The 27767-nt window shown below is 33.7% G+C and overlaps 1 protein-coding gene across 2 annotated transcripts; it reads right to left on the bottom strand.

The window, feature by feature from the left end:
• Positions 1-1648: 1648 nt before the first annotated feature.
• On the bottom strand, positions 1649-27526 carry LOC125670016 (uncharacterized). Of its 2 annotated transcripts, none has more exons than XM_048904908.2 (12): positions 27279-27526; positions 21755-21873; positions 21402-21521; positions 20750-20836; positions 17382-17445; positions 16134-16196; positions 15817-15857; positions 14118-14204; positions 10485-10570; positions 4162-4231; positions 3977-4016; positions 1649-2710 (listed from the first exon to the last, which is right to left on the bottom strand). In XM_048904908.2, exons 1-12 carry the CDS (start codon positions 27487-27489, stop codon positions 2682-2684), a joined length of 1017 nt encoding a protein of 338 aa, XP_048760865.1. In that variant the 5' UTR covers positions 27490-27526; the 3' UTR covers positions 1649-2681. The 2 variants fall into 2 exon arrangements, with proteins under 2 accessions (XP_048760865.1, XP_048760866.1); XM_048904909.2 differs by lacking the exon at positions 27279-27526 and adding an exon at positions 26974-27082.
• Between the last annotated feature and the right edge of the window lie 241 nt (positions 27527-27767).

Genomic DNA, 27767 nt, shown 5'->3' on the forward strand with positions numbered 1-27767 from the left:
CTTACCGTAAATCCCTCTCCATCAGGGATCTTACCGTAAATCCCTCTCCATCAGGGACCTTACCGTAAATCCCTCTCCAACAGGGATCTTACCATATATCCCTCTCCATCAGGGACCTTACCGTAAATCCCTCTCCAACAGGGACCTTACCGTATATCCCTCTCAATCAGGGACCTTACCGTAAATCCCTCTCCATCAGGGACCTTACCGTATATCCCTCTCCATCAGGGACCTTACCGTAAATCCCTCTCCAACAGGGATCTTACCGTATATCCCTCTCCAACAGTTCAGGAAGTGCCTTACCCTAAACTGATGTTTCCAATAGGGATCTTACCCTAAAACTGATCATTCTCCATTAGAAACGGATATGGACTTCAACATAAAATTTAATCCACCAGAAAAATGCACTCTAAAACCGACCCTTCCTAGGTAAGGACTTCACTCCAAAACCAATCATCAATTCAATGGCGACTTGTTTCTTCAATAGGGACGTAAGGAAGTGGACTCTAAACTAATCTTTCCCCAAATTGGACTTCACCCTCTAACTAATCAATTGTCTGTAGAAGCCAATCAGGTTTTCAGCTTAAAAGCAATCCTTCGCCAATATAGATGGCTCATTAGAAACAAATCTCTTTCCAATAGGGACTTTATCGCAGAACCAAGCTTTCTCTAAAATGAACTTCTCACTAAAGCAGTCCTTCCATTGGGACTTCATCTTTTACGAAACCAATTTCCTTCTTTGATACTAAACATTCCATCTTCAAGATAATTTATCCTTATGAACACAGATTGGGATTTTACCATAGATTACAATAAAATCAACTAGAAACCGATCTGGATTTCACCCCAAAACCTAGCTTTCTACTACAGGGATTTTGCACTAAAATTAATCCATCTCCAAAAGAAACTGATTGGGACTGTACTATAAGCATTCCATCCAGAGTTTTCACTCGAAAATATTCTTCTTCAGTAGAAACTTGCACTTAAAACCAATCCTTGTCCAAGATATTGATTCGGAATTCACCCTAAAAGTAAAAGGCATCCTTCTCCATAAAGAAATTGATCATTAAAACTAACCATTCTCCAATAAAACATGATAGGGACCTCAATGCATTTCCAATTTATCTCACCTGGGGACTTCAAACTTCAACTCTTTTTCAATGACTTCATAAGTGCTACATAAATCAATCGGAACTTCACTCCAACATCAATCCTTCTTCAGTAAAAATTAATCGTGACTTCTCTCTATAGCAATCTCTTCACAGAAACTAATCGCAACTTCTCTCTATAGCAATCTCTTCACAGAAACTAATCGCAACTTCTCTCTATAGCAATCCTTCACAGAAACTAATTATGACTTCTGTCTAAACCAATCCCTCAGTAAAAACTAATTATAACTTCTCTCTAAATCAATCCCCCAAGAGAAAACTAATCCGTAAATAGGGACAAGGTGGTCATCTCGGGATGTAGGCCTCCTGATTTGTTCAAAAAACAATTTTCTAATGAAATAGGAAGTAATCTCAGTTTTTTACGGGCACAATGGATTGACTATGTTTTAAATTTACCCATCCTCCTCATTATTTGCTAGTTTCGGACCAATGAACAGACGTTAAGGTTAATCTTCATTGTTCACAAAATTGACAAAAGATTTCGTTTCTTTATGTTTTAATAAACATTGAATCTAACAAACGTTTCCACAGCTTTAATGTCGTCAGAAAATATTTGCAAGCACTTGTTTAATATAGCATCATTTAAAGCATGCCATTAAGACAAGACGGTGTTGTGTCTGCCATAAATCATTTATAAATATTATTTTAATGTCAATGCACCAAATAATAACTATAAAACTTGCCACAGAAAATTCATGGAACATTCTGAACTTTTCTAAGTAAAACATATATGTCATGTAAATGTACACAAAAAGATTGATTATAAGTACCTCACAAAACTTCAGTAAATCAAACACAGGTAAACATTCAATAGTCCTGCATAAAAAATTCAAAAATAAAAAACTATGGGGAAATAAGTCCTAGTGTTCGGTGGACTACTGTGATCCTTAGTGTTGTAAAAATTATCTGGTAGAAAAAAAACAAACATCAGTCTTTCATTTCAAAATCAATTTAAAGGAGCAAGTTGATCATTAACATACTGCCGGGTAAATTAAACAGACCATAAAAATCTAGTTCCAGAATTACAGGTAAGAACCAGAAACAAATCTAGCTTCTAACGAGCAATTCCTCCGCTTCTACTTGCATAAATATACCTGCGTAATATTGATGATTCGCCTCTCAGGACCAATATTTGTTGTCAAGTCTAAAACAGTCAATCAATGCATACATTAGAAGCATAGGGCTCCAATGCCAATATAAATAGTCCCTAATCACGTACTGCTTTCTAATTGATTGCAAACACAGGTGAAATGAACCGTTAATTACAGCTTTGTTTACAGAGTATCAGGAATGTCCACATCAAAAACAACCAAACAATACTGGTATAATTACAGAAAGACCTCATTTATTCACATGATTGTAACCCAGCACGATTATATACAGACAAATTGATGGAGGGAGGAGGGAGGGGTTAAACCATTGAGCACTACTTTGTGATATGTCTAAGAACTAAAAGAAAATCCTGTCATAGTTGATCCCCAATGCCTCTTCTTGGTAAACGGTGTGTATCTGTTATAGTTTGACGTAGTACCATTTGTTGACTGCAACAAAAAACAATAGAATCTTTCAAGTCAACAAAAAACAAACCTTTAAAGGCAACAACAAGAGGCCCATGGGCCACATTGCTCACCTTAGCCCATATTTAAAGATTTTTCTACATATTAGCACGTAAAACTTTGATCCTTATTGTGGCCCTAATCAACCCCAGGGGCCATAATTTTTACACACTTGAATCTGCACTATGTCAGGAAGCTTTCATGTAAATGTAAACTTCTTCGACCCAGTGGTTCTTGAGAAGAAGATTTTTAAAGATTTTCCCTATATACTTGTATGTAAAACTTTGATCCCCTACAGTGGCCCCACCCTACCCCCAGAGACCATGGTTTAAATAAACTCAAATCTTCACTATGTCAGGAAGCTTTCATGTAAATGTAAACTTTTCTTGTTTAGTGGTTCTTGAGAAAATTATAAAAGATTTTCCCTATATATCTGTATGTAAAACTTTGATCCCCTATTGTGGCCCCACCCAACCCCCAGGGGCCATGATCTGAACAAACTTTAATCAACTTTATACCAGGAAGCTTTCAGGTAAATCTCCACTCTTATGGCCCAGTGGTTCTTGAGAAGGTTTTTAAATGACCACCACTCTATTTTAGCTTATAAATCTGTATGTAAAACTTTAATCCCCTATTGTGGCCCCACCCTACCCCTGGGGGCCATCATCTGAAGAATCTACTCTATATCAGGAAGCTCTCCACTCTTCTGGCCAGTGCTTCTTGAGAAGAACATTTTTAAAGATTATATTTGCATGCACCAAGGAGCAACATGAAATATCCACAGAACATTTACAAATCCATTGCCAAAATACTGAAGGAATAAATCTCTCTGTTGGATATGTGGGGATATTTTAAAAAACAATAGAAGACTAAAGTAGTTTGTATAACTGACAAAGCATGTATAAAAACATTGCAAGTTGACATGTTTATGTTTTAATAAGTATATAGGTCTTTTATTTTAAGCCAATGCTTTTACTGAAAAATAAAATACACTGAAACGTGATTAGTATATTGGTAAATACAAGCATTGGACAAAATATCTTGCAACTTTCAGTAATTGTTTCAAAGAAGATTTCATAAAATTCTATAAGTACTAAATTATTGTTGTTTTTTACACATTGTGTATGTGTGTGTGTGTGTGTGGTGGTGGTGGTGGGGGGGGGGGGGGGGGGGGGGGCTGATCCTTCACCTATCTAAGATCTTCCCTGTAACACCCTCAAAACATATTTAACACAACCAGAAAAGACTTACCTCCATCTCCTAATGGTTTTGAAGCTCCTAGCTGTGGTTGCTAAAAGTAAAACAAAGTTCATTTGCATGCTGTTTTATGTTACAAACAAATAAATGCTCAATGAAACATTATCAAAAATAGATATACAAAAAGTATTGGATTTAAAATATCAGTTTCCAATTCAACATTGTCTAAAATTGCTTACACTGTCAACAATCTTTTTTCCGTCATCAGATGTTATCTTGTACGGGCTGCTGGCAACAGACGTATTCTCACTAAAAGTAAAAAAAAGAGACATATTCTCACTAAAAGTAAAAAAAAAAAAAAAAAAAGACATTCTCACTAAAAGTTAAAAAAAAGAGAGGACATATTCTCACTAAAAGTAAAAAAAAGAAAATAAGACATTCTCACTAAAAGTTAAAAAAAAAAGACATATTCTCACTAAAAGTTAAAAAAAGACATATTCCGACTAAAAGTAAAAAAAAAGGACATATTCTGACTAAAAGTAAAAAAAACAAAAAAAAACACGTATACTCACTAAAAGTAAAAAAAACCAGACATATACTAAATAAAAGTAAACAAACAGAATGTATTCTCAATAAAAGTAAAAAAAAACAAAAAAACAGACGTAATCTGACTGAAGTAAAAAAAACAAGACATATGCTGACTAAAAGTAAAAAACAAAAATTTGTCCAAGCCTGCACTTCATGTTTTCTAAATGAAGAAAAACTGCATGAAAATTAGTCACTTTACATAAAAACACTGAAAATGATAACAAAGCATCACCTTTAGAAATCATAATTCTGGGTTAACGTCATTTTGATCAAACTGACAATAAGAACTGAATTGATTTGGAATTCTTGTACATATAATTGGAAACAGCGGCTCAAATGTTGATATTGGTAGACTAACGGTAAATAATTCCCTAACTCCAATTCAGGGGAGTGCACCCAATTTCTCCCCAGCATTTGATCTATCTTTATAGCTAAAAAAAGGGTTTCAAAAATCCACCTTATTTTTCTTTCCATCAACAGTTGAGTTCACAATGAGTTATAATGGTAATACCTCTCTATAATGGATTAACCTCAAACAACCTCATTCTTTCTACTGAAAATTTCATTACATGTTTTGCAACCTATTAGGACTCGATCTCACTGACATCAGCAATCTCACTGACATCAGCAATACCACTGCCATCAGCAATACCACTGACATCAGCAATCTCACCTAGGTCTGTCCGTCTTTTCTAGTTAATTGATCAACAGCAATCGTACAACACGCCGATTTCAAGATCACTGGTTAAAGGGTACTTTATTCATGGAGTACATATATGACAGACTTAAATATGTGGAAATGGAAATTGAGGCAGAATAAATATCAGTTCTTTGCTACTTTTTTTGTAATTTGTATTTTAAGATTCTGTGAATTTTTTTACGGACTGATAAAACTTTGTTCGGACTGACAAGATTGCCAGAGTTGTCAGTCCGAATGTCTGACAGAGGAAAAAAATGTTCAAGAACTCTGTTATTCCTCTAGTGTACATGTAATTAACATGATATTCCTCCAGTGTATGTAATTAACATGTTATTCCTCTGGTGTATGTAATTATCATGTTATTCCTTCAGTGTATGTAATTATGTTATTCCTCCAGTGTATGTAATTAACATGTTATTCCTCCAGTGTATCTAATTATCATGCTATTCCTCCAGTGTATGTAATTAACATGTTATTTCTCTAGTGTATGTAATTAACATGATATTCCTCCAGTGTATGTAATTAACATGATATTCCTCCAGTGTATGTAATTAACATGTTATTCCTCTAGTGTATGTAATTAAAGAGACACTACAGCTCATTTTCCACATTTTAATAAAGTGTTTTTTAAAACATGTATTGATAAAATGATAAAATTCATATCGATACTGACAATTTTGAACAATTGGGATGCATCAATTTACTCTCAACTGTGCTTTGAAGATCGTTCGGAATTCAAAGGTTTCTTCATTCTGACTCGGACTTTTGAATGCTTATTTACATCACGTGGTTTTGAATGACAGCAAAGGTGTTGTGTAGGAAATTATTTAAATTCCCCTTCAAGGAGGTCCACACTCACCTTTCAAGTATAAGAGTATTCCCTGCTCCTTAAAATAAGTAATTATATCAATCATTATTTCAACAGAAACCATTCCGTGTTCCCATTGACCGATGTTTTTACAACTAACACGTGTCGTGTTCAGATAAAAATAGCACTTACTTTTAAAAGTAGTGTCTTCGCAGCTAATCTCAATGGTAAATTTAGGGGGGGGGGGGGGGGGGGGGGGGGCAGGATCCCCCCTCCCTTTTTTATGCCACAGATTTTGAATGAAAATCCAAATTTTGCACCAGAATGACCGATTACTGTGGCTAACCTTTGACTTTCACATCTCCTTCGGAAATCCTAGATCCGCCACTGAGTTACATGGGTTTCTCCGAACTCTTTGTTTTCCAACGGTCAAACTGATACCATGGTGAATTTTATTTCACGTATGAGTTTTATCTCATTCTATTTTTACCTCTTTTCTCACAGAATCTGTCAAAATTTTAGATCTATCAACTACACTTTCTCTCACTGGACGACATGCTGCACTGTTTACTGTCTATGCGCATGCGTCCGAAGACTGAAAGGAGGAGACTCGATATTTTTTGTATAGGCCATCAAAAAGTATTAATTTTTACGTTAAAACGATAATTTTTAACTTTAGATGAGTGTTATTTTCGCAAAGTTCATACTTTCAACAATGCAACAAAAATTGAGAAAGCGCTAGGAAAATTGTCATTTCATGATTTTTGCGCAAAATGAGCTGTAGTGTCTCTTTAACATGATATTCCTCTAGTGTATGTAATTATCATGTTATTCCTCCAGTGTATGTAATTATCATGTTATTTCTTCAGTGTATGTAATTATCATGCTATTCCTCTAGTGTATGTAATTAACATGCTATTCCTCTAGTGTATGTAATTATCATGTTATTCCTCCAGTGTATGTAATTAACATGATATTCCTCCAGTGTATGTAATTATCATGTTATTTCTTCAGTGTATGTAATTATCATGTTATTCCTCCAGTGTATGCAATTAACAAGCTATTCCTCCAGTGTATGTAATTATCATGTTATTCCTCTAGTGTATATAATTATCATGTTATTCCTTCAGTGTATGTAATTAACATGATATTCCTCTAGTGTATGTAATTAACATGCTATTCCTCTAGTGTATGTAATTATCATGTTATTCCTCCAGTGTATGTAATTATCATGTTATTTCTTCAGTGTATGTAATTATCATGCTATTCCTCTAGTGTATGTAATTAACATGCTATTCCTCTAGTGTATGTAATTATCATGTTATTCCTCCAGCGTATGTAATTAACATGATATTCCTCCAGTGTATGTAATTATCATGTTATTTCTTCAGTGTATGTAATTATCATGTTATTCCTCCAGTGTATGTAATTAACAAGCTATTCCTCCAGTGTATGTAATTATCATGTTATTCCTCTAGTGTATATAATTATCATGTTATTCCTTCAGTGTATGTAATTAACATGATATTCCTCCAGTGTATGTAATTATCATGTTATTTCTTCAGTGTATGTAATTATCATGCTATTCCTCTAGTGTATGTAATTAACATGCCATTCCTCTAGTGTATGTAATTATCATGTTATTCCTCCAGTGTATGTAATTATCATGTTATTCCTTTAGTGTATGTAATTATCATGTTATTCCTCTAGTGTATGTAATTATCATGTTATTCCTCCAGTGTATCTAATTATCATGTTATTCCTCTAGTGTATGTAATTATCATGTTATTCCTCTAGTGTATGTAATTATCATGTTATTCCTCCAGTGTATGTAATTATCATGTTATTCCTCTAGTGTATGTAATTATCATGTTATTCCTCCAGTGTATGTAATTAACATGATATTCCTCCAGTGTATGTAATTATCATGTTATTTCTTCAGTGTATGTAATTATCATGTTATTCCTCTAGTGTATGTAATTAACATGTTATTCCTCTAGTGTATGTAATTATCATGTTATTCCTTCAGTGTATGTAATTAACATGATATTCCTCCAGTGTATGTAATTATCATGTTATTTCTTCAGTGTATGTAATTATCATGTTATTCCTCTAGTGTATGTAATTATCATGTTATTCCTCTAGTGTATGTAATTAACATGTTATTCCTCTAGTGTATGTAATTAACATGCTATTCCTCCAGTGTATGTAATTATCATGTTATTCTTCCAGTGTATGTAATTAACAAGCTATTCCTCTAGTGTATGTAATTAACATGATATTCCTCCAGTGTATGTAATTATCATGTTATTCCTCCAGTGTATGTAATTATCATGTTATTTCTCCAGTGTATGTAATTAACATGTTATTCCTCCAGTGTATCTAATGTCAAATAAAACTTCAAATTACTCGCCCTTGATTACAGGTGGCGCACGATCCGTTAACGTCCAAGGCGTTTCTAACCTGAAGTTTAAGAGATCGTCGGACGGACACGTTTAGATTATAAAGTTGTTGAATATTTAGTAACGGTGGCGGATTACGGTTCGTAGGACCTCACTGCGCTTAGAGACGAACTTAGAAAACGCATTGCAAGACTCTTTGGGCGGAAAGGAAAGCATGTTGAGAGTTTCAGCTGTAACTGAATTTTCTCTGTCACATCGATTAAATAAAGACATTCAATACACATTGAACGTTTTTCATTATAAACTACTTCGTGATTAAGTTTACATGCTTAAACAGTAGTTTAGGTTGAATATATAATATACATCATAATTCTTTATAAGTTGTTGAATCGCATGTTTAAAACAATAATTAAGATGCGTACACCCCCCCCCCCTCTCTCTCTCGATCGAGGATTAAGAATATCAATTATTAAATATATATCCATATATCTCTTAATTTCTATTATTAAGCTGTTAAAATGTGTAGTAATATAGTGAATGTATATGTATAACTTCTCTTTATGAAATAAAATTCACGATAGAGAAGGCACATGCATGTATACAGACTACATATATATATATCACACCCCTTAACTTCACATTTAACAGTTTATTTGCGTGTTTTAACTTATATCACTTACGTGATGACGTCACGGTAGGTAAACAGTCCATGCGATTAACTTTTTTATTAGTCCATAGGGCAAGCGAGAGCATAAAAATTGGCAGGTCAAATAAATTTTATTACCCCATATGCTAGGTGTACAATAATGATTCAAAATTTCGAGTTTCTACATTTTAATTGAATATTACAATTTGGATTGCAAGTTTAAGGGGGGGGGGGGGGGGGGGGGAGTCATAGAATTATAAGATCATTGATGACTGTATCACTAAAAATAGATAAAATTTCAGCATAAAATATTCATGCAGAATATTACGATCTACAGAGGAAGTATTTAAATACTTTCTGCAATTAAGTCATCATCTGATATTTCTGTGAAGTCGGGACTTAACTGAAGACTGAAGTTTATAGCGCACGACGCTGAGTGGAACTTAAAACGATCGTTGTCGCTGTCATATATGATGACAATGAACCAATTGAATTTTTTAAAAGCATCATGTCTCGGGAATTCTACCCCCGCTACCTATTTGCATGCAAAAACCTTACAATCTCTCACACAGGGGCTAAGCCCGTTTTGGGCCCGAACTCTGTGATACTATATTTATGGTATCACAGAGTTCGGGCCCAAAACGGGCTTAGCCCCTGTGATCTCTCATAAATCTTATGTACACCGGAAGTCAACAAGGACGTAAACGAGTCTTGCACCACCTATGTTTGAAATAGAGGAAACAACTGACAAATATTCGCAATTATCATGTTATTCCTCCAGTGTATGTAATTAACAAGCTATTCCTCTAGTGTATGAAATTATCATGTTATTCCTCCAGTGTATGTAATTATCATGTTATTCCTCCAGTGTATGTAATTAACATGTTATTCCTTCAGTGTATGTAATTATCATGTTATTCCTCCAGTGTATGTAATTATCATGTTATTCCTTCAATGTATGTAATTATCATGTTATTCCTCTAGTGTATGTAATTAACATGTTATTTCTCTAGTGTATGTAATTAACATGCTATTCCTCCAGTGTATGTAATTATCATGTTATTCTTCCAGTGTATGTAATTAACAAGCTATTCCTCTAGTGTATGTAATTAACATGATATTCCTCCAGTGTATGTAATTATCATGTTATTCCTCCAGTGTATGTAATTATCATGTTATTTCTCCAGTGTATGTAATTAACATGTTATTCCTCCAGTGTATGTAATTATCATGTTATTCCTCCAATGTATGTAATTAACAAGCTATTCCTCTAGTGTATGTAATTATCATGTTATTCCTCCAGTGTATGTAATTATCATGCTATTCCTCTAGTGTATGTAATTATAATGTTATTTCTCCAGTGTATGTAATTAACAAACTATTCCTCCAGTGTATGTAATTAACGTAATAACCCTTACCATGCTATTCCGTTACTTTCACATTTCTTGCCGATTAACTTTTCCCATTGTTTGTTACACTCTGTCACAACCTTCATGGCATATTCCTGTTCAAAATACGAACAAAATAATATGGCTATTCACATTCAATTTGCAACCCTTTGAAATAGAAAGATGACTGTATATCAATTCACTGAGATCTTATCCTTGCCATTTTAAAAACATATTTCTCCCACATAAATAAATAGTAAATCTCGAGTCCCTGTTTTCTGGTTCAAGGTCATATAAGATACCCAAGATTTTGAACACATGAAAAGGTGAAGATAACAAAAGTTATCAATCTCATAACTCATATAAGGAATACAAAATTGAGAGTTGGGCAAACACAGACCCCTGGATACACCAGAGGTGGGCTCAGGTGCCTAGGAGGAGTAAGCATCCCCTGTTGACAAGTCACACCCACCATGAGCACATCAAATGAATATGATTTTGATGTGTTTAAGTGGGATTTTCTATTTACAAGGCCAAAAATCAAAGGCCTGAAGGGCCACAATGGCGTCGTGCTAAGAAAGCAAAGATTATAATGAAACTATGTACTGTCCAGTTTATCAATGCTTCATCCCTTATTGTATGTACACAGAGTAGATATAGCTTTATATAAATCTCAATGGAGAGTCTTCTACCTGTGAATATTTTGATGTCATTGACTACAGTCACACCTTGTTATTGCAAATTCAACAGGACTGAAATTAAATTTGAGATATCCAAGGATTTGCGATAACAAGGATAACACACACACAAAAAAGAAGTGGTTTGGACTGGCAACTCTATTTACATATTCCCGATAACGAAGATTAGCTGTACATGTATTAAAAACACACATACAGCTTTGAATTCAAGCAATACCAAGAATATCTATCCTTCATACAGGAATAATGCTTCTAATACATCTGTACAGTAGCTCTTTTCACAAAAAAATTCAATTACAGATATATTTTTTTACAATTCCATTCATTTCTTCAGAATATTTTTCAAAGGATTATTTACAATATCTAATGTTATTAAATAATGAAGATTTTTGTGATCAACCATTGCTCTCAATTATTCACACATCTTTGCTAGCCAAGGGAGTACTCTACAATCCTTGGCACAGATGTAATTCACAAAGAACTGAAAATTTGTGCATTAAGATATTTAGTGAAAAAGTCAACTGTTGTGAGAACTCTCCTTTTAATAGTTGTAAAGGGCAGCATTGCATGTACTTGTTGATAATAAAAACAAGAAATAAGTTTTAAACCAAAATTTTAATAAGAAATATGTGCAACAATGTAAACAACTATGGACCATTTGTAGTATATATCACTGCTAGCATCTCAAGAGATGAAAATCTAGTCAGATTAAAAAAAAAAATTTGTTAATTCAGTAACTTTTACCTCCACAAATACCTTTACTTAAAAGCCTTATAATAATGAATGCTTCCGCGCTTGGTTTGTTTACAATAACATTAACACGTGACAGTGTTTATATACCGAGTTGACCAATGATTTGCAAACCTACAGATGCGTTAATACCCTACTGAGAATGCTACAGTCAAATAAACATTACCTACCCTAAAATATAATGACCATAAATAATCCGCGATACACTATTTCTCAGTTTAAATTTCGCCAACAGCACGCAATGTTTACAAACAAAACCCACGCTATCTTTCGTCTAGACACGCTATTGTTTCAGACATCACGTGACTTTGCAAATGTAGTTCGCATTGAAATTGGAATTTTTATTTGATTTGTTTTTATTTTTTGTGAAAGTTTTTATATGTTAAAGTAAATCAATGTGATAATTTTCATTTGTTTCTCATTAACAACTTTAAAATGTCGTAAATCATTAAACAGTACAGATATTCATACGCCATTACAAAAAGCGCGGGATTTTTCCGCGGAAGCATCGATAGTCTAACACCTTCGGTCGCGTAAACTTTTCAGCTGATTCAGTCGTACACGTTGACTAGATGCCGTTCGAGCAAAGCTCGACGCCATAATAAAAATTGATTTGTTTGATGTACTCCAACCGACCCGTCAAATTTGCTCCTACTCGATCATTTTTTTTCGGCAATTTAAAATTTAATTTCTTTTTTCGGTTTCCTTGAAAAACACAAAATTCTCCTTTAATTTAAAAGAAAATATTAAAAATTTTCATGACATTAAAAAAAAAAAAAACCAAAAAAAAACAACCAACAACCTACCTACCAACCCACCTTGGAAAATGTGGGTCGAAGTACATCAAACAAAAATATTTTTAATGATGGCCCATTGTTAATTGGTCATTGATACAAGCAATGCACCAAGAAAAAGTTTTCAAAGGATTTCAATTTTGGGGTAAATATTGTGAATTTAAAAGGTTATGGATTAATTTTATATTTTTCTAATTTTATCCCTTTTCAACAAGATATGGCTGTTGAATTTTATTCATTTTAATCCCCCACACAACATTGACTTTTGAAGTCTTGTTGAAAATGGCCATCGTGTTCAGCGCTGTTGACAGTTTACAACATTTTCAACCAACACAACTAGAACTGTCCTAATGGGACTAATACCCCCCGCGGGGCATATAAGATGAGGGGAAATATTTAATGCAAGCACATTGGATATTTTCACATTATCTACAGGGCAATCAATGTGAATGCAGAAGTGTATATTCTACAGTACAGCAGTACATGAAATATTAAAAATATGCTTAATATAAACAATGAATACTATTTGGCACATTTTAGGCTGTATGATTGCAAATCCCTGGTCAACTCTTCTAGTCTTTAGTTTATATTCACTTTGTTAAAGATCATTATGTTATGCCAACTTTACTTTGTCATTGATTTTGTCAGTAAATAAATGACATTAGTATATATAGAAGATGTGCATAAAGTTTGAATGAAATATGTCCAGCGGTATTAGAAATAAACTTCGGACAAATTGCGTCTACGGACAAACGGACGGACGGACAAGAAGAAATGAAGTTGGACTTCATTGTTGAACTTCTTTCCACTTCTTCAATTCCTGATTGACTTATGAGCGTAACACGGTATTAGAAATAAACTCTGGACAAATTGTGTCTATTACTACGAGTACAACCAAACCAGAAAATGTCCGTAACTTCCGTAACTTTAAAATATTTCAATGAAAATAGAAGATGCACCACTACATTATATATATAAGATGAGAATAAAGTTTGAATCAAATCTGTTCAACGGTATTAGAATTAAACTCTGGACAAAGTGAGCAACCCCCAAAATTAAAAGAAAATGTGCGTAACTTCTATAACTGTTAAAATATTTCAATGAAAATAGGAGATGCACAACTACATAATATATAGAAGATGTGCATAAAGTTTGAATGAAATATGTCCAGCGGTATTAGAAATAAACTTCGGACAAATTGCGTCTACGGACAAACGGACAGACAGACGGACAGACAGACGGATGGACAAAGTGATTCAAATATACCCCCCTCCAAACTTCGTTTGCGGGGGATATAATTATTTGATGGTTTCAATGCAGAATAAGATCTATGAGACTGTGAACATGGCAGTTATTATCAACTGCTAATTGGCTTACAGTAATTACTTGTCCTTTTCTAATGAAACCACTAGTCATCATACCTTATTTTTTGCTTCACCATTGAATGCAAATTTATTTTCTGGCTTGCCATCTGGGATCTTGTAAATTTTAAACCATTCATAAGTTGCCTGAAAAACAAAAGAAGAAATAAATTAAACTTCTGATTGCAACAATACGCAATGTCTGTATTGCCCAGTACTGTAGATGTTTTCGTTTGATAAAACCTTGCATGCAGAAAATTGTATATAAATCTTTTGTTACACACACAGTGGGTTTTAATGTTTATCACAACATTCATACATTACAAAGGAAAGACCATCGGCAGTAATATCCCCATCAGAACGACATGGAAACATAAACTGAGTATCTAAGGACAAAATTTATCTGGAATATTACAATAATTCAGTCTTTCTTTATCACAATGAAAATAAACTATATCATAGGAAATAAATAATTCCCTCTTGTTTAATACAGTAATTAGTATCAAGCACATTTTCCCAAAACTTTTAATTTTTTTTACCATTAACAATATACATACACTCTGTACCCAAGCATGCATTCAAAGGAATATGAAACATTTCTTCATTACAGAAGAGCTAGATTTTTTTAAAATATCTACCAGATGAGAGTGGAGTTTTTAAATAAGTCTTATGGAGTAGTAGTAAAAGTTTGATTTAATAATAAAACTTGTCATTTACACATGTACAAAACAGAGAGAAGTTAGGAGTACCACTTCAAGTTGGCCCCAAATTTGATTTAGCCTCAAATTTGATTTTAAAGACACAACAAGCTGATGCATTTTCCTGAAGCGTACTTATCATCGATTATTACTTCACAATTATGTCCAGTACTTCATACTCAGATCAAAATTTGTGGAAAACAGGTCTATTGCAATCGCAGGACAGTTTTTTCATCACAAATACACAGAGAAGGCATCAAGGAAAGAAAAGATTCAGCATTAACACAGTTGAATATTATAACATATGAAACATAATTCTGGTGTGTTTATAAAGCAAGACTTTCTCACCTGAATAAAATAAAGTGCACTGCCACGGCACATGATACGCCCGTCACATATTGTTAACAGTATAGATTGTACCCATTAAAACATTTTTTTTATATCACCTTAATTAAATGTCACAGTGACCTTAAAGTAGGATGCGACACACCTTCTACCTAAGATGCATTAGTTGACCAATTTTGGTGATTCTAGGTCTAATAGTTTTCAAGTTATGAGCCGGACAAGTTTTTGCCATATATGGCCATATCTTCTTAATGAAAAGTCACAGTGACCTGGTTTTAATGTGCGACACACCTTCTACCCAAGATGTATCTACAGACAAAGTTTGATGATTCTAGGCCTTGTAGTATTTAAGTTACGGGTCGGACACGAAAAAGCTAACAGACGGACGGACATGAACGCCATACCATAATACGTCCCGTCTTAAGACGGGCATATAAAAAGAGAGAAATCTTTGCTGAGTTATGACATCATGCACACAAAATGCATACATCATAGCAGATTATTTGTTAATGTGATCATGTGCTCTCTTACTACTATAACAGTAAACATACTCTAAGCCAATTTCAATTTTACTCTGTTTACGACAAAACAGGGCACAATTGTAAAACACCTGTTATATTCCATCAAAGTTAAGCCATATATATATATATATGTATTATATACACATGAAAGTTAAGCCATATATATATCATATACACATGAAATTTACAAGTTACCTTGAGAAAGCCAGGCATGAGTTTGTCTACATCTTCTATATCTACAAATATTTAAATTGAATAAAATACTAGTCAAGTGCAAATTTCTATAAAAACTGTAAACATTCTCATACTGGGTGCGAACAAAATTGAACAAATTTTAAAACTTACACACAAATATATTTCAGTGTTAAGCATGAACAAGCCCCCCCAAAAGACGGTCACTAAAAGATTATGTTGATAGAATGTGCATCACATGAGACTGCTCAAGAAATGAGGTTTTAGCAATAAACATACATATACATAAATGCAGTAATCAAGAGATGACAAAATCTCACCATTTAACTCATTAGCTAATGGGTCTGTGACATCAATCACTATCACCTTCCAATCTGTCTCACCTATACAAAAGAGAACATCAAATACATGTACGTATCAGAAATTCAATCATCAAGAATAGAATCATCATTGCAAAAGAAAATCAAATTACTAGTATGTATCATGTCCAACCCTCCAATTAACCTACCATATCCCCAACTACATCAATGATGACACATATATATATGTACATGTACAACCTTGACCTCAGTGACATGACATTAGGTCAAGGTCATGGTACACCTTTAGTCTGGAGTCACTTTAAAGGATTTACCAACACCTAATTGTAGTCTGGTCATGAATACAACACCTCATAACTAACTTTTAAGTATCTCAACATCAGCAAAACCAAACCTAGCTTTTTTATCTACCTCATAATGACTAGAGCTTGGGGTCAAAATTCAGGATGACGAAATAGGGTTGCTAATATTGACATCCCAGATTTGAAGAACACGTAATTAATTAGAAAACAGGATGGCTTTGAAAATTGTTATCTGTTTTTAAAAGATTTCTAAATCAATGAATAAATTTTCCCCTGAACATAATTACAGTACTACAAGTACATTTATTTCAACGCAGTCTGAATCTGGAGAAGTTGGAAATAATGCACGATATGACACAATCACAGTTTGCCCCTTTCATATATCATGAACTGGATGAATAGAGATTTCATATTTTAGTGCAATCATAACTTAGCACTATAACTTAACTGCTAAAATATATAACTCTTCAAGGGGCATTAGCTGTGAAAGTGATAGCAACCATTTTTTCCTCTAAATCTCTCAATGGCATAAGAATATTTATTAATGACTAAAAAACATTTAATTTGTACAAAAACAAGAGAAACCTAATAAAACTATGTTAGATAACAACTTTTAGTGTAAATAATTATGTAAGGAAGAATTATTGTCTTACAAGGCAATAATTATTAAATCACCAAAATTACTGAAATTACACATTCATGTGCCAACTTTGAGGTTAAATAGTGTTTGAAATAATCAAATGCTGGTGTTATTGTTATATATAATTAAAGCAATTTTCATTGAATTTGATTTTTGGTGACAAAATGACAGCTAATGCCCCTTTAAGTAAATACATATACAATACATTACCTCAAAATCACCTCTACAGAAAGATGATCAATTCAAACCACACATATTTCATTATAAAATCTTTATAAAATTTGTAACTTGTGACATCATACCTACCCTCATCTATCAGGCACATTACACCAAGCACCTTGACCTGAATAACTGCTCCTCGATTGTGTACCTGGAAATATGTAACGACTGTTTATTGCAGATTAATGGCACCTGTCATAACATGTACTATCCTGTCTGTTCTGTATAAATTAACTTTTGCCTTAATCAACAATGTAAAATTAAGAAATCTTCAATTTCGAAAGAGAATAAAGATTTTAAAACATTGACCTAAACAAGAAGTGCCTGTGAAACATGATTGTCTTTGGCTGAAACATAGTCCATGGTAGCCAATTTTTACTTCATGTACGATTGGAAAGGCTTTGTCATAAAGATTACACCCCCTCAATATCAAAGCTCTCTAGTCTTTAGTTGAAATGATACAAGCGTTGTTACGGTTTTCATTAAGTCGACTAAAAGTTCAAGGTCATATGGTCATCAAATATGGTACTAATAGAGATAGACAACAGAAATTATTGCATAACATTTGTGATTTCAAATTCTAACAAAAATATGTGAAAATAAATCTCGTGAACAAAACGTGATCCACAGTAATAGTGTATGAAGATTAAATAGCACTGTCATTTAAGGTTTTGAAATCGATATATTGCAAATTTAATGGAATCCGATACAATTTTAGTAATGATACATTACATAGACTATAAAATCATTTGTATCATGGCTGAGGTGTTTTTCCTATTATAAAAAGTGTACAATAACTGGAGATACACCAGTGGGCGGAACCATCATTTGCATATTTTTAAAACAGTGCTGTGTAAATAGATTATTGAACACCACCTGACAATTTCAACACATGGTAAAGTTCAAATTAGAATTCACGGGATCTAGGCTCGCGGCCGTGTCGATATCCATTTTATCATCTCCCAGTTTAATTTCACAAATTGTGTGATCCTCACATGCTTGTGAGAAAATCCTTATGGTCATCATTGAATAAAAACTGCACACCCAAATCGTGTAAATTGCCAATGTTCATGACACAATCTGCACATCCGCTCTTCCCAACTATCGGGCGATAAGTGCGCGATGAAAATGCATGGCGGGAAGAGGAAAATCCCCAAGCAATCACCTGACAAAAACTTTACTTTTCATTGGGGTAATTAAAAAAATCATGCATTAACCATTGGTCACATGACAGATATCATATTTCTAATTGGTCATGATATAAATAAGTTATTGAATATTTATTTCGGTGTATCTTGATTTATTTGGACTCGTCACCGCCTTTTGTCCAAATAAATCAAGATACACTGAAATAAATATACAATAACTATTACTTCACTTCTAGGATTCACCACCACTTTGAATTTCGTTCATATTTACATGGTTTACCGATTACAAAAATTTTAATTTTCAAGATCCTTCAAAAAAGAAGCAGGTTACTAGCAGACCCAATACAAAAGATGTTTATGAAAAAACAAACTGTGTATGTATTATATATATTGTCTAAAAATCAACAAACAATTAAAATATGGTGTTATCTTTCTATCCTTTCTCTTGAGAAGTGGGCTAAAGGTCAATGCCACAGGGTTGTCAAAGTGGCAATATCTCAAAGGCCTTGTAACATGGAGTACGCCTACTAAATATCAAAACATAGTTCGCACAAAGGTTGTAAGCAATGTTAATGATTTCTAAACAAACAGAGATATGTAACAGAGAAATGAAAATAGAATATGAAACCCTGAAAGGATGGACAGATGGATGTACAAACATTATTGCTGTTCCTTAATACATCCATTTTAAGATGTGCATATAAAAACTACCATGTACATGTATATGAGCACATGTCCCACTAGCCATTCTTAGAATTGGTAGGCATGAAAGAAATAAAATATTTCTTTGAATTCCCTAGCAGTATATGAAATTGGTGTGTTGTCTGAACACTAGATATCTAGTACAGATGACTCTCGATAACTCGAAGTTCAAGGGACCTTGATAAAACTTTGAGAGATCGAAATTCGGAAATTGAAGGTCCGACCATATGGTTAAGATTTTAGAGTAACCGGAAATGTTTACCAGCAAGATTATGGGATCGTTTTAACACGTTTTCCTTCATATTTGTCAGGTAGTTAATTTAATTTAAAAATAAACATGATAAAGAACCTTATTTTACATTTATAAAAAGATTTCAAAGTTTATGTATTTATTTGTTCTTTTATCATGCTATGATAGGCATACAAAACTAATTTCTGATAAAGTTTTACCGTTGCTAACTAAACAGCAGAGCACAATTTTATGTCACTTTACACAAAGCAAATATTAAAAATAAGGAGTAAAACGATGTTATAAAGTAATTTTACACTAAGAACAAACTCAAGAAATTCTAAGTCTGTAGATCTCTGAATTATTGTCTCTAAATTAATGTCTCAAACTTAACTCTCTCATTTTCAAATCAAAACAAACTGCAGTTTTTATTCATAGTCAGATTATATACAAATTTTAATCATCACAAGACCCCAGTGTAGGGTAAAACTGACAAAATAACTCGAGTGTCCACCCCCACAAAAAAGCATGGGCAATATATCACCTATGTAAACACCTAATTATCAAGACCACACTATCCTCTGGCATTCAACAAAATCCAGGTAAGGTCCAAGCGGAAATAATTATACGCTTGGGTAACGGTGTGTATACACTACCACCACTTGAAGAGATCGAGAGTCAAAAACAATGAAATATGTTTTACGTGACCCAACTTCACTTCGAGAGATCGAACATTTGAGAGATCAATAGTATATTTACTTAGTTATATAGAGAAAAAAATTGGGACCATGATTTCAATTCGAGAGACCGAGAACTTTGAAAGATCGCAGTACAAGCCATCAAAAGTCAACTGTATAAGTTGTCCTGGAGGAAATTCCATTTTGAAAATGAATTACCATTTGAATGAAATTAGTTACATCGCTTGGTGTATGCCTACTGCAGAATTGAAAATCCCCCCAAGCCTCACTTTCATTTTCAGGGATTTTTGTGAACAAAAGCATTGAGCTGGAAAATGAATCAAACAGGCCTATAGAAAATTTTAACCTAGGATAGAAAACTTGACGACCTTCCATTGTTCGATGAAAATTAGGGGAAGAGCTACATACTTGAATATGGTAAATGAAGTAGTCGACTCTACCCATAAACCCTCCAATCTTGAACTCTAGTGGCATTAAAATATATAAAGCCTATAATTTTTATAAAGTCTATAATTTTTTTAAGAAGCGTATCACCCATGCCATTAAGATAAACAGATTTGTGTGTATTTATCTAACTCATTTCCTTCACTAGTAACAATAATAGAAGGTAAACAGGAATGTTTACAGTCAATCACGGGTATGTCCTTGTTGACCACAGACTGCACTATCTTTATTTACCTTGTGGCCTATTTCACAGACGTCCAGGGGGTCATTGTCTCCCAGAGTTTTAGTTTCTGGAGTCTCATGCTTCGGATCCTCCCAGGTCTATAAATAAACAAACATGAAGACTTTCCTTATTGACAATCTTGAGTTTTGATCTAAGGTCTGTCATAAAATCTTACTTTCTCTGTCCAGCATCTTTATAATCCACAATTTATCATTTCCTTCTTCTTTTCTAGCAGCTTAGTAAATGTATATTTCATGCAGAAAACTTATAATGACCATAATAAAATGAGGTCATTGTACATGTAATTGACATGTAGGAAGACACCACTCTTAACCTGAATTTCCTGTGGTATAGCACCACTGATTACCTCAATTTCCACTGGGAAGGTGCCAATGAAAACTAGAATTTCCTGTCAGAAGCACCACTATAAATATTAATTTCCAGCAGGAAGACGCCACTGAAAACCTGAATTTTCAGTAGGAAGGCACCATTGACTTCAACTTAATTTCCATTGGGAAGGTGCCGATGAAAACTTGAATTTCCTGTGAGAAAGCACCACTACAAATCCTAATTTCTGGTAGGAAGGCACCACTGAAAACCTGGGATTTCCTGTGAGAAGGCACCTATTAAAACCTGGATGGCATCACTGAAAACCTGTATTACCTGTGGGAAGGCACCATAGTTCCATATATAGCCGTGGTGAGGGAAGACATTCTTCACAAATCTCAATGCACCTTTCTTAACATCCTGCTTGATGGGGTTCAGCTTTTCCTCCTTAGAAATCTATAATTCCAATTAATTAATTTTAAGTGATATTGCCATCATCCATTATGTGAAATAATTAATGCAAATAGTCAATATGCAAGCTGGTAATAATAAATGAATGCATCGGCTAAGATTACCAAAATGCCTAATTTGAAATTTAAAAACCATTTTAACACAAGAATACTGTGGGTTACATGTTGGGATCTTTGTTTATTAACGAACACAAATGAGCCATTAATTCACCAGCGTACCTCCATCTTGCTATTGGTCCAGCGAGGGATTTCCACCACCATGTTCAGCACGGTCTTCTCGGTGTTGGCAAACAGGGGTACATCATGGAAGGGGGATACAACAGTGCCATTGGGACTACCTGCAAAATTCATTCTGCAGTTATGTACATATTCCACAGCATTATATCATAGCTAAAGCAAAAATGTTGTTAATCTTATAATGCGAGGTCACTGGTGCTGGTTTAAAACTCACAAACCCAATTTTAGTTGTGATGTTTCATTGAAGCCTATGTAGCCTTATAAAACGATACAATGCTGCTTAATGACGAAATATCCCTAATCTCAGCAGCCACAACAATCATTACATTAATAGTTACACTTTCAACTTGTTAATAATATCAATGAAAGTATAGTAGCATTAAGGGAGAGTTTTATCATTTGACATGTTTTAGGACCATTCTTGTATTGACTTCATTACCAAAGCTTTGCATCGGTCCCCTAGGTTCAGAGCAATGCTAGATCATTATATGTGACAGGGGGTTCCTCTACTGTTTGACTTCATCAAAACCTAGGGAGCATTACAAGAACTGCCAGAAGTTTTCACAGTTTATCAAAATATCAATTTTGGCCAAAAATAAAACTATAAATCAGTTTACAGTGCTATTACATTACTATACATACATGTACAACGATACAGATGTTTATTTCAAATATCAAAACAAACACATACACACAAATTTAGAATTCTGCAAAAATCAATACACCTAAAGATAAATCTAAATCTGATGAACTATAGTCTCAATATAACAATCTCATACAAACAGCCTCGACAACTTGTACTGTGTAAAATCACAAGTTCCCACCTCCAAACGAACTTTAAGCTTTGATAGTTTTAAAACATGGTTAAACCTTAATTACCTTATGTGGCAGGAGATAATATCAGTAATTTGTGTATGATGAGTCTAATTCATAATGCTTTCAGAACACCAGTCAGGATCAGTTGATCATATTTGTCTTGTTAAAAGAACTCTGAAGATTATGACATGCGATTAATTTAGGCAATTAATGGTTCAAAGTAATTTGAACCTTTGAAAACAATTCACAAGTTCTCAAACTACCAAATATGTATCCATTGCAACAAAATTATTTACACAAAATATGTTCTGCCCATGACTGCCTACAAACTAGATGCATTGGCAGAAAACATAAAGTAAATAACATTCATGTCAAGATATCTCCTGATCACTTTCATAACCTTCCAAACTTGCTGTCCAGTACTTCAGATGGTAATGGGTGGTTTCGTCCTGATTACTTATTCGCACCAAGTGGTTTCGTCCCAATTTCAATGCAGGTAACATAAGGTAGAAGATTGGCTTATAGTCGAGTGGTTTCGCTCCGATTTACCTGCGTAGAATCTAGTTATATGTACAACAGTGTGTAGGTGCGCGTTAGAATTGGTGAAGTTACCGATGTCTGACATCGTTGAAGTGTAAAAAATATTCCTGTTTACTTTATCTTTTCCAAAAAATCTAAACTGTGGTCTGTAATTCATTCAATTTTACCAGCAGTAAATGCCTCTTGAAAGTATGTTTCTTATGAAATGTATATCAATGATTTTTTTTTATGAATGCTAATTTTTCAAAAAATTAAATTCTTCATTTTGTGATTTATATAAATATATCTAAGATTAATAAAATCATATAATAGACACACTAATTTTATCTACATAATGCTAATTCTGTTTCATATGATAATTTTTACTTACTGATTTTCCACAATGAATGCAACTTGCCATGGCAAAAATTCTTGATATAATGATAAAAATGGACATAGTTTGGACGTCAGTAAATTAATATACAGTAAATGTAGTATTCATTAATTTCAATTGGCTCATCGTTAAAGAAGAGTATGCACTGATCAATCGTTCCGACCCCTGTTGATAAATACTCAATGGGGGCAAAACCACTCAGGACGAATCCACTTGGGGCGTACAGGTAAAGTTGCGAATCCACTTTGTGCGAATATGTAATTGGGACGAAACCACCCGCATTCCTTCAGATATATCTTAAAAATTTGTGTACTTCACATATACATACACTAATATGTTCCTTTGATTCTATTTAATTACAAACCATGTCAGAATTAAATTACTATGCAAGTACAAATTGAAATCATGTAAACAAGAGTTACATATATAAGTTTTAAAATAAACACTGCATACTTTAAACAATGTCTATCAGACAAAGGAGAGCAGGAACTTTCGCTTTAAACCTGACATTGCCTGCCAGCTTTTACAAGGTTAAGATGGTTTTATACATGTTAAATTTTTTCAAAACAATTGCTGGTTTTATCTTTTGTCACATAATAATAAACTTTGTCTGTAACAACTCTACAAATCCATTTTGTCATAGACACACTGCTGTTTTGAACAATGTGCACATGAATCTTGATAAATATAGGTATGTCTATTCTGCCAGAAACGAAAGCAGAATGTAAATATAATGTGCTTCATGAAGTATGCCAGCGTGACATGTCGTAGTTCATACTTTCTAGTATATTTATTTTTTTAAATGAAGCACAATGGTGAGAAGTAAAACCCTGTGAATAAAATCGCGGACACAGATTGTTCAATGACAGATATATTGGAGGCGTGTCCCTGGTTACCTCTACGCAGCGACACACAAAATCCAAGAATGAAATATATGTATGGAAATTGAAAAGAATTGTAAACAGAAAAACAATGCTTCAACCTCTCAATAAACATAGTGAACTTTAAAAGACAACAAATTTCCTTTTAAAGTCTTGCATATGAACTACATTGAGCTGATTGTGGTATCAAGTTATCTTGAAATACCAATAAATCTAAAAACAGCCAGTCTGAATCATCTCTCACTATCTGTATGATTTAAGTTGAAAGTCATGTCATTATCCAGACATGTTTAGACAAGATGAAAGCTAGGTCCTACATATATTTACAACTTATATCAGAGGAGACTCGATGCTTCTCATTACTTTTCAAGAGAGGACTGCATCATCAATGCCTATATTCCTGATATCCACAGTCACCTGTCAGGTGTCAGCTCAGTGGATTAAAGCTTAGCCTTAGCTTTCACTCTATGCATCCAAAAGTCAATTTGGCGATTTAATTTTTTCTAAAATGATTTTGCACTTATCAAAAACAGTTTTTCACTTGATAAAGTATAATACCCAAGGATTATAAACACTTATTTCATAATTGAGATGTACTTCAGCCGTGGCCTAAATTATTGCTTTATGTAATACCCACTGGACAGAGGTACCTCTAGTTGTTGCATACAAGAGAAAATGCATGTACAACATAACCTTGAATGAAGGTCAAATTGATGACACAGACATAATACGATAATCTGTAGTTAGTACCATACGAACAGAACAGCTATGATCCTGTGATTTTCTATTTATTACATTCAACTCATTGAAAAGGTGTAAAATAATTTGCTACGAAAAGTGTATGTATTCAAAAGGAAAAATATAATTATAAATCTAGACATTTACACCATTTCACTTTTTGGATAAAAAGCATATATAAAATCACACTATAAATAGATCTATATACTATTGTTCCAATAACAGTGTGACACTTTGATGATCAAGCATGCAAATTTCACACATTGATTGGATGTATGGTTTTCATGAAAGTGAGTTTGGAAGACCATGCTATGCCATTCCATCAATGTGATTGGTCACTGACAAGAAAAGTAAAACCTATTTCATTGAAATCTATGAGAAGCCTGCTCAAAACTTGGCATGCTCAATCAAGCAAAGTGACACACTGTTATTGGATTGTCAAATTGATGTCCTCTACATCCATTACATTTACACTCTTAGCTGGTATATCTCCTCAAATTTCAAAATATAAAGGCAATTTGATATGACAAAAGATATAGCACAACACGCAATCCTTGCTCAGTTAAAAATGACTTCAATGTTCACCTGAGTTTTAAATAAAACTATACAGGTAAACTACCAAAACGTGTGGTATGTTCATTGTTCACTTAAGGGTGTAACTTTTTCTATGAAAGGAAGCTTGCAACACAATTCTGCATCCCCCCTTGCATTCCAATTTTTACATTGCAATACCAAACTTAACATGCACAATGCAAACATTTTTCTCATTCCAGATGTTTGTGTGCAAAATTACATTGAATAATATTCATTATTGTAAGGAGTTCAAATTTAGTCTGTACTCTTCTCGTATACAGTTACAAAATTTATGATGTATTGAGAACTATTACAATAATTGTTTGCGAAGTACTTCATTACATTCAAAATTTTTAAGAAGAAATGAAAATTAAAAATACATGTAAATCACACACTTCTTAAAATTCTTTTTTTTTTTCCTTTTAATTTCTTCTTATAAGACACAAACACAATTTCTCCCAAAACAAAGAAGAAAACCAAGAAATATACATATTTTCGTATTATCATATCCTGATGTTGTTTGGTTATGTTGGCCAGTAGGAGATTGAATTATTGAAGTACACATCAATTTTCCATTGAAATGCCCAGAATTTTCTGTCATTTGATTTCCTCCCCCTAAAATACTGGTATTGACATCAGTACAAGATGCGTGTTTATAAAGGTTTAATTTGTGGAATATTGGAAATTTCAAGGGAAAAAGGAAGTTGTCTTTGACCCTCACAAACACATGATATGCATGGCTGAAGTTTAAAACTGATACTGTTACAGAATAGTAAGGCTTGTTCTACTGTTTCAGCATTTCAATGTCATGCTAATGCTTCATAGCTCTATTTTTGTGACTTATCACTTCTAAGCTGTTCAAGGAGTGCTGACCTATGACAAAATTGAACCAGGATGTGCAAGTAGAAAACGTACGTCATTGAGTTATTCCTTATCAGATATTACAAATATAAACTTAAACCAATGAATTGATTTTCTGACACCCCCCCCCCCCCCCCCCCCCTGTAAAAGTGAAATTGGTCATGCATGTGTATGCAGTTAAACAAAACCACATACGGATTTCCATTTGACATCTTGATTCTGCAATTATCATTCATGCATATCAATTTTATGCATTAATTCTGTTTAATGAATTGGATATTATCAATTTCATTAAAATTACAACTTTCACATTGCTCTGTTCTTGTAACACATGTCACTCAAAAAATTATCAACAAAGCAATTATTATAGAAAATCTTGATTAGATTTAAATATTATTATTTGGATAAGGTCACTTAACCAAATATTGACAGCATTTGAGTTGCCCTAGTGTGTACATATATGCCCATGTATTTTCTTGTCACCATCTCTCAGTAGCAGTACAATGTTCTCTCTGTGTCTGGCTCAGTGGCTGCTAAACATATTAATAATTTGGTTTCACCCTTCATTTATAACATGCAAAACATTGTGTTCGGCTACATATTTAACATTGAATTAATGCACAGTACATGAACACCACATGTTAAGAAATAGGTATGTTCATACATATATCTAAAAATTAATACCCTGTATACACTATGCAACTGCAATTCAAACTTAACTTACTCAAAAACATTCGATATTCCAACGAATTTGGACATCCCCTTTCCACAACACCGTACGACATTTTGACCTGAGATGAGATGCTAAAGTGTCTTGCACTCGATGCCTTCCCACGCAATGTGGCTGTTTTTGCAAGAGTTGCTGGTTGAAACTTCTGTTCCGAGAACTGAAAGAGAAGACGGGCTATTCCTCTAAACCGGTCTACACGTTGCATTGAAAGGAAGTTGATAGTGTATTCGCTATTGGTATGTGCGCGCGCATTTAACACTGCGGTTATCGCTAATAACCGAAAAGTATTTCAGGGACGGCTGTGTGAAAAGACCCTCTCATTAAAAACAGAGGTTGGGGGTAGGCTCAGAATAAGGTTCAACAACGAAGCCCATGAAAGTATGCCGATGTGAAGCATTGCAGTTTACACATTCAAAAATGAAATTTATTTCATATATTTATATTTTATTTTAATTTATTTTAGGATTCCCAGCAGTTTCATAA

The sequence above is a fragment of the Ostrea edulis genome, chromosome 4 (assembly GCF_947568905.1).
Source record: "Ostrea edulis chromosome 4, xbOstEdul1.1, whole genome shotgun sequence".
NCBI classification, from domain to species: Eukaryota; Metazoa; Mollusca; class Bivalvia; order Ostreida; family Ostreidae; genus Ostrea; species Ostrea edulis.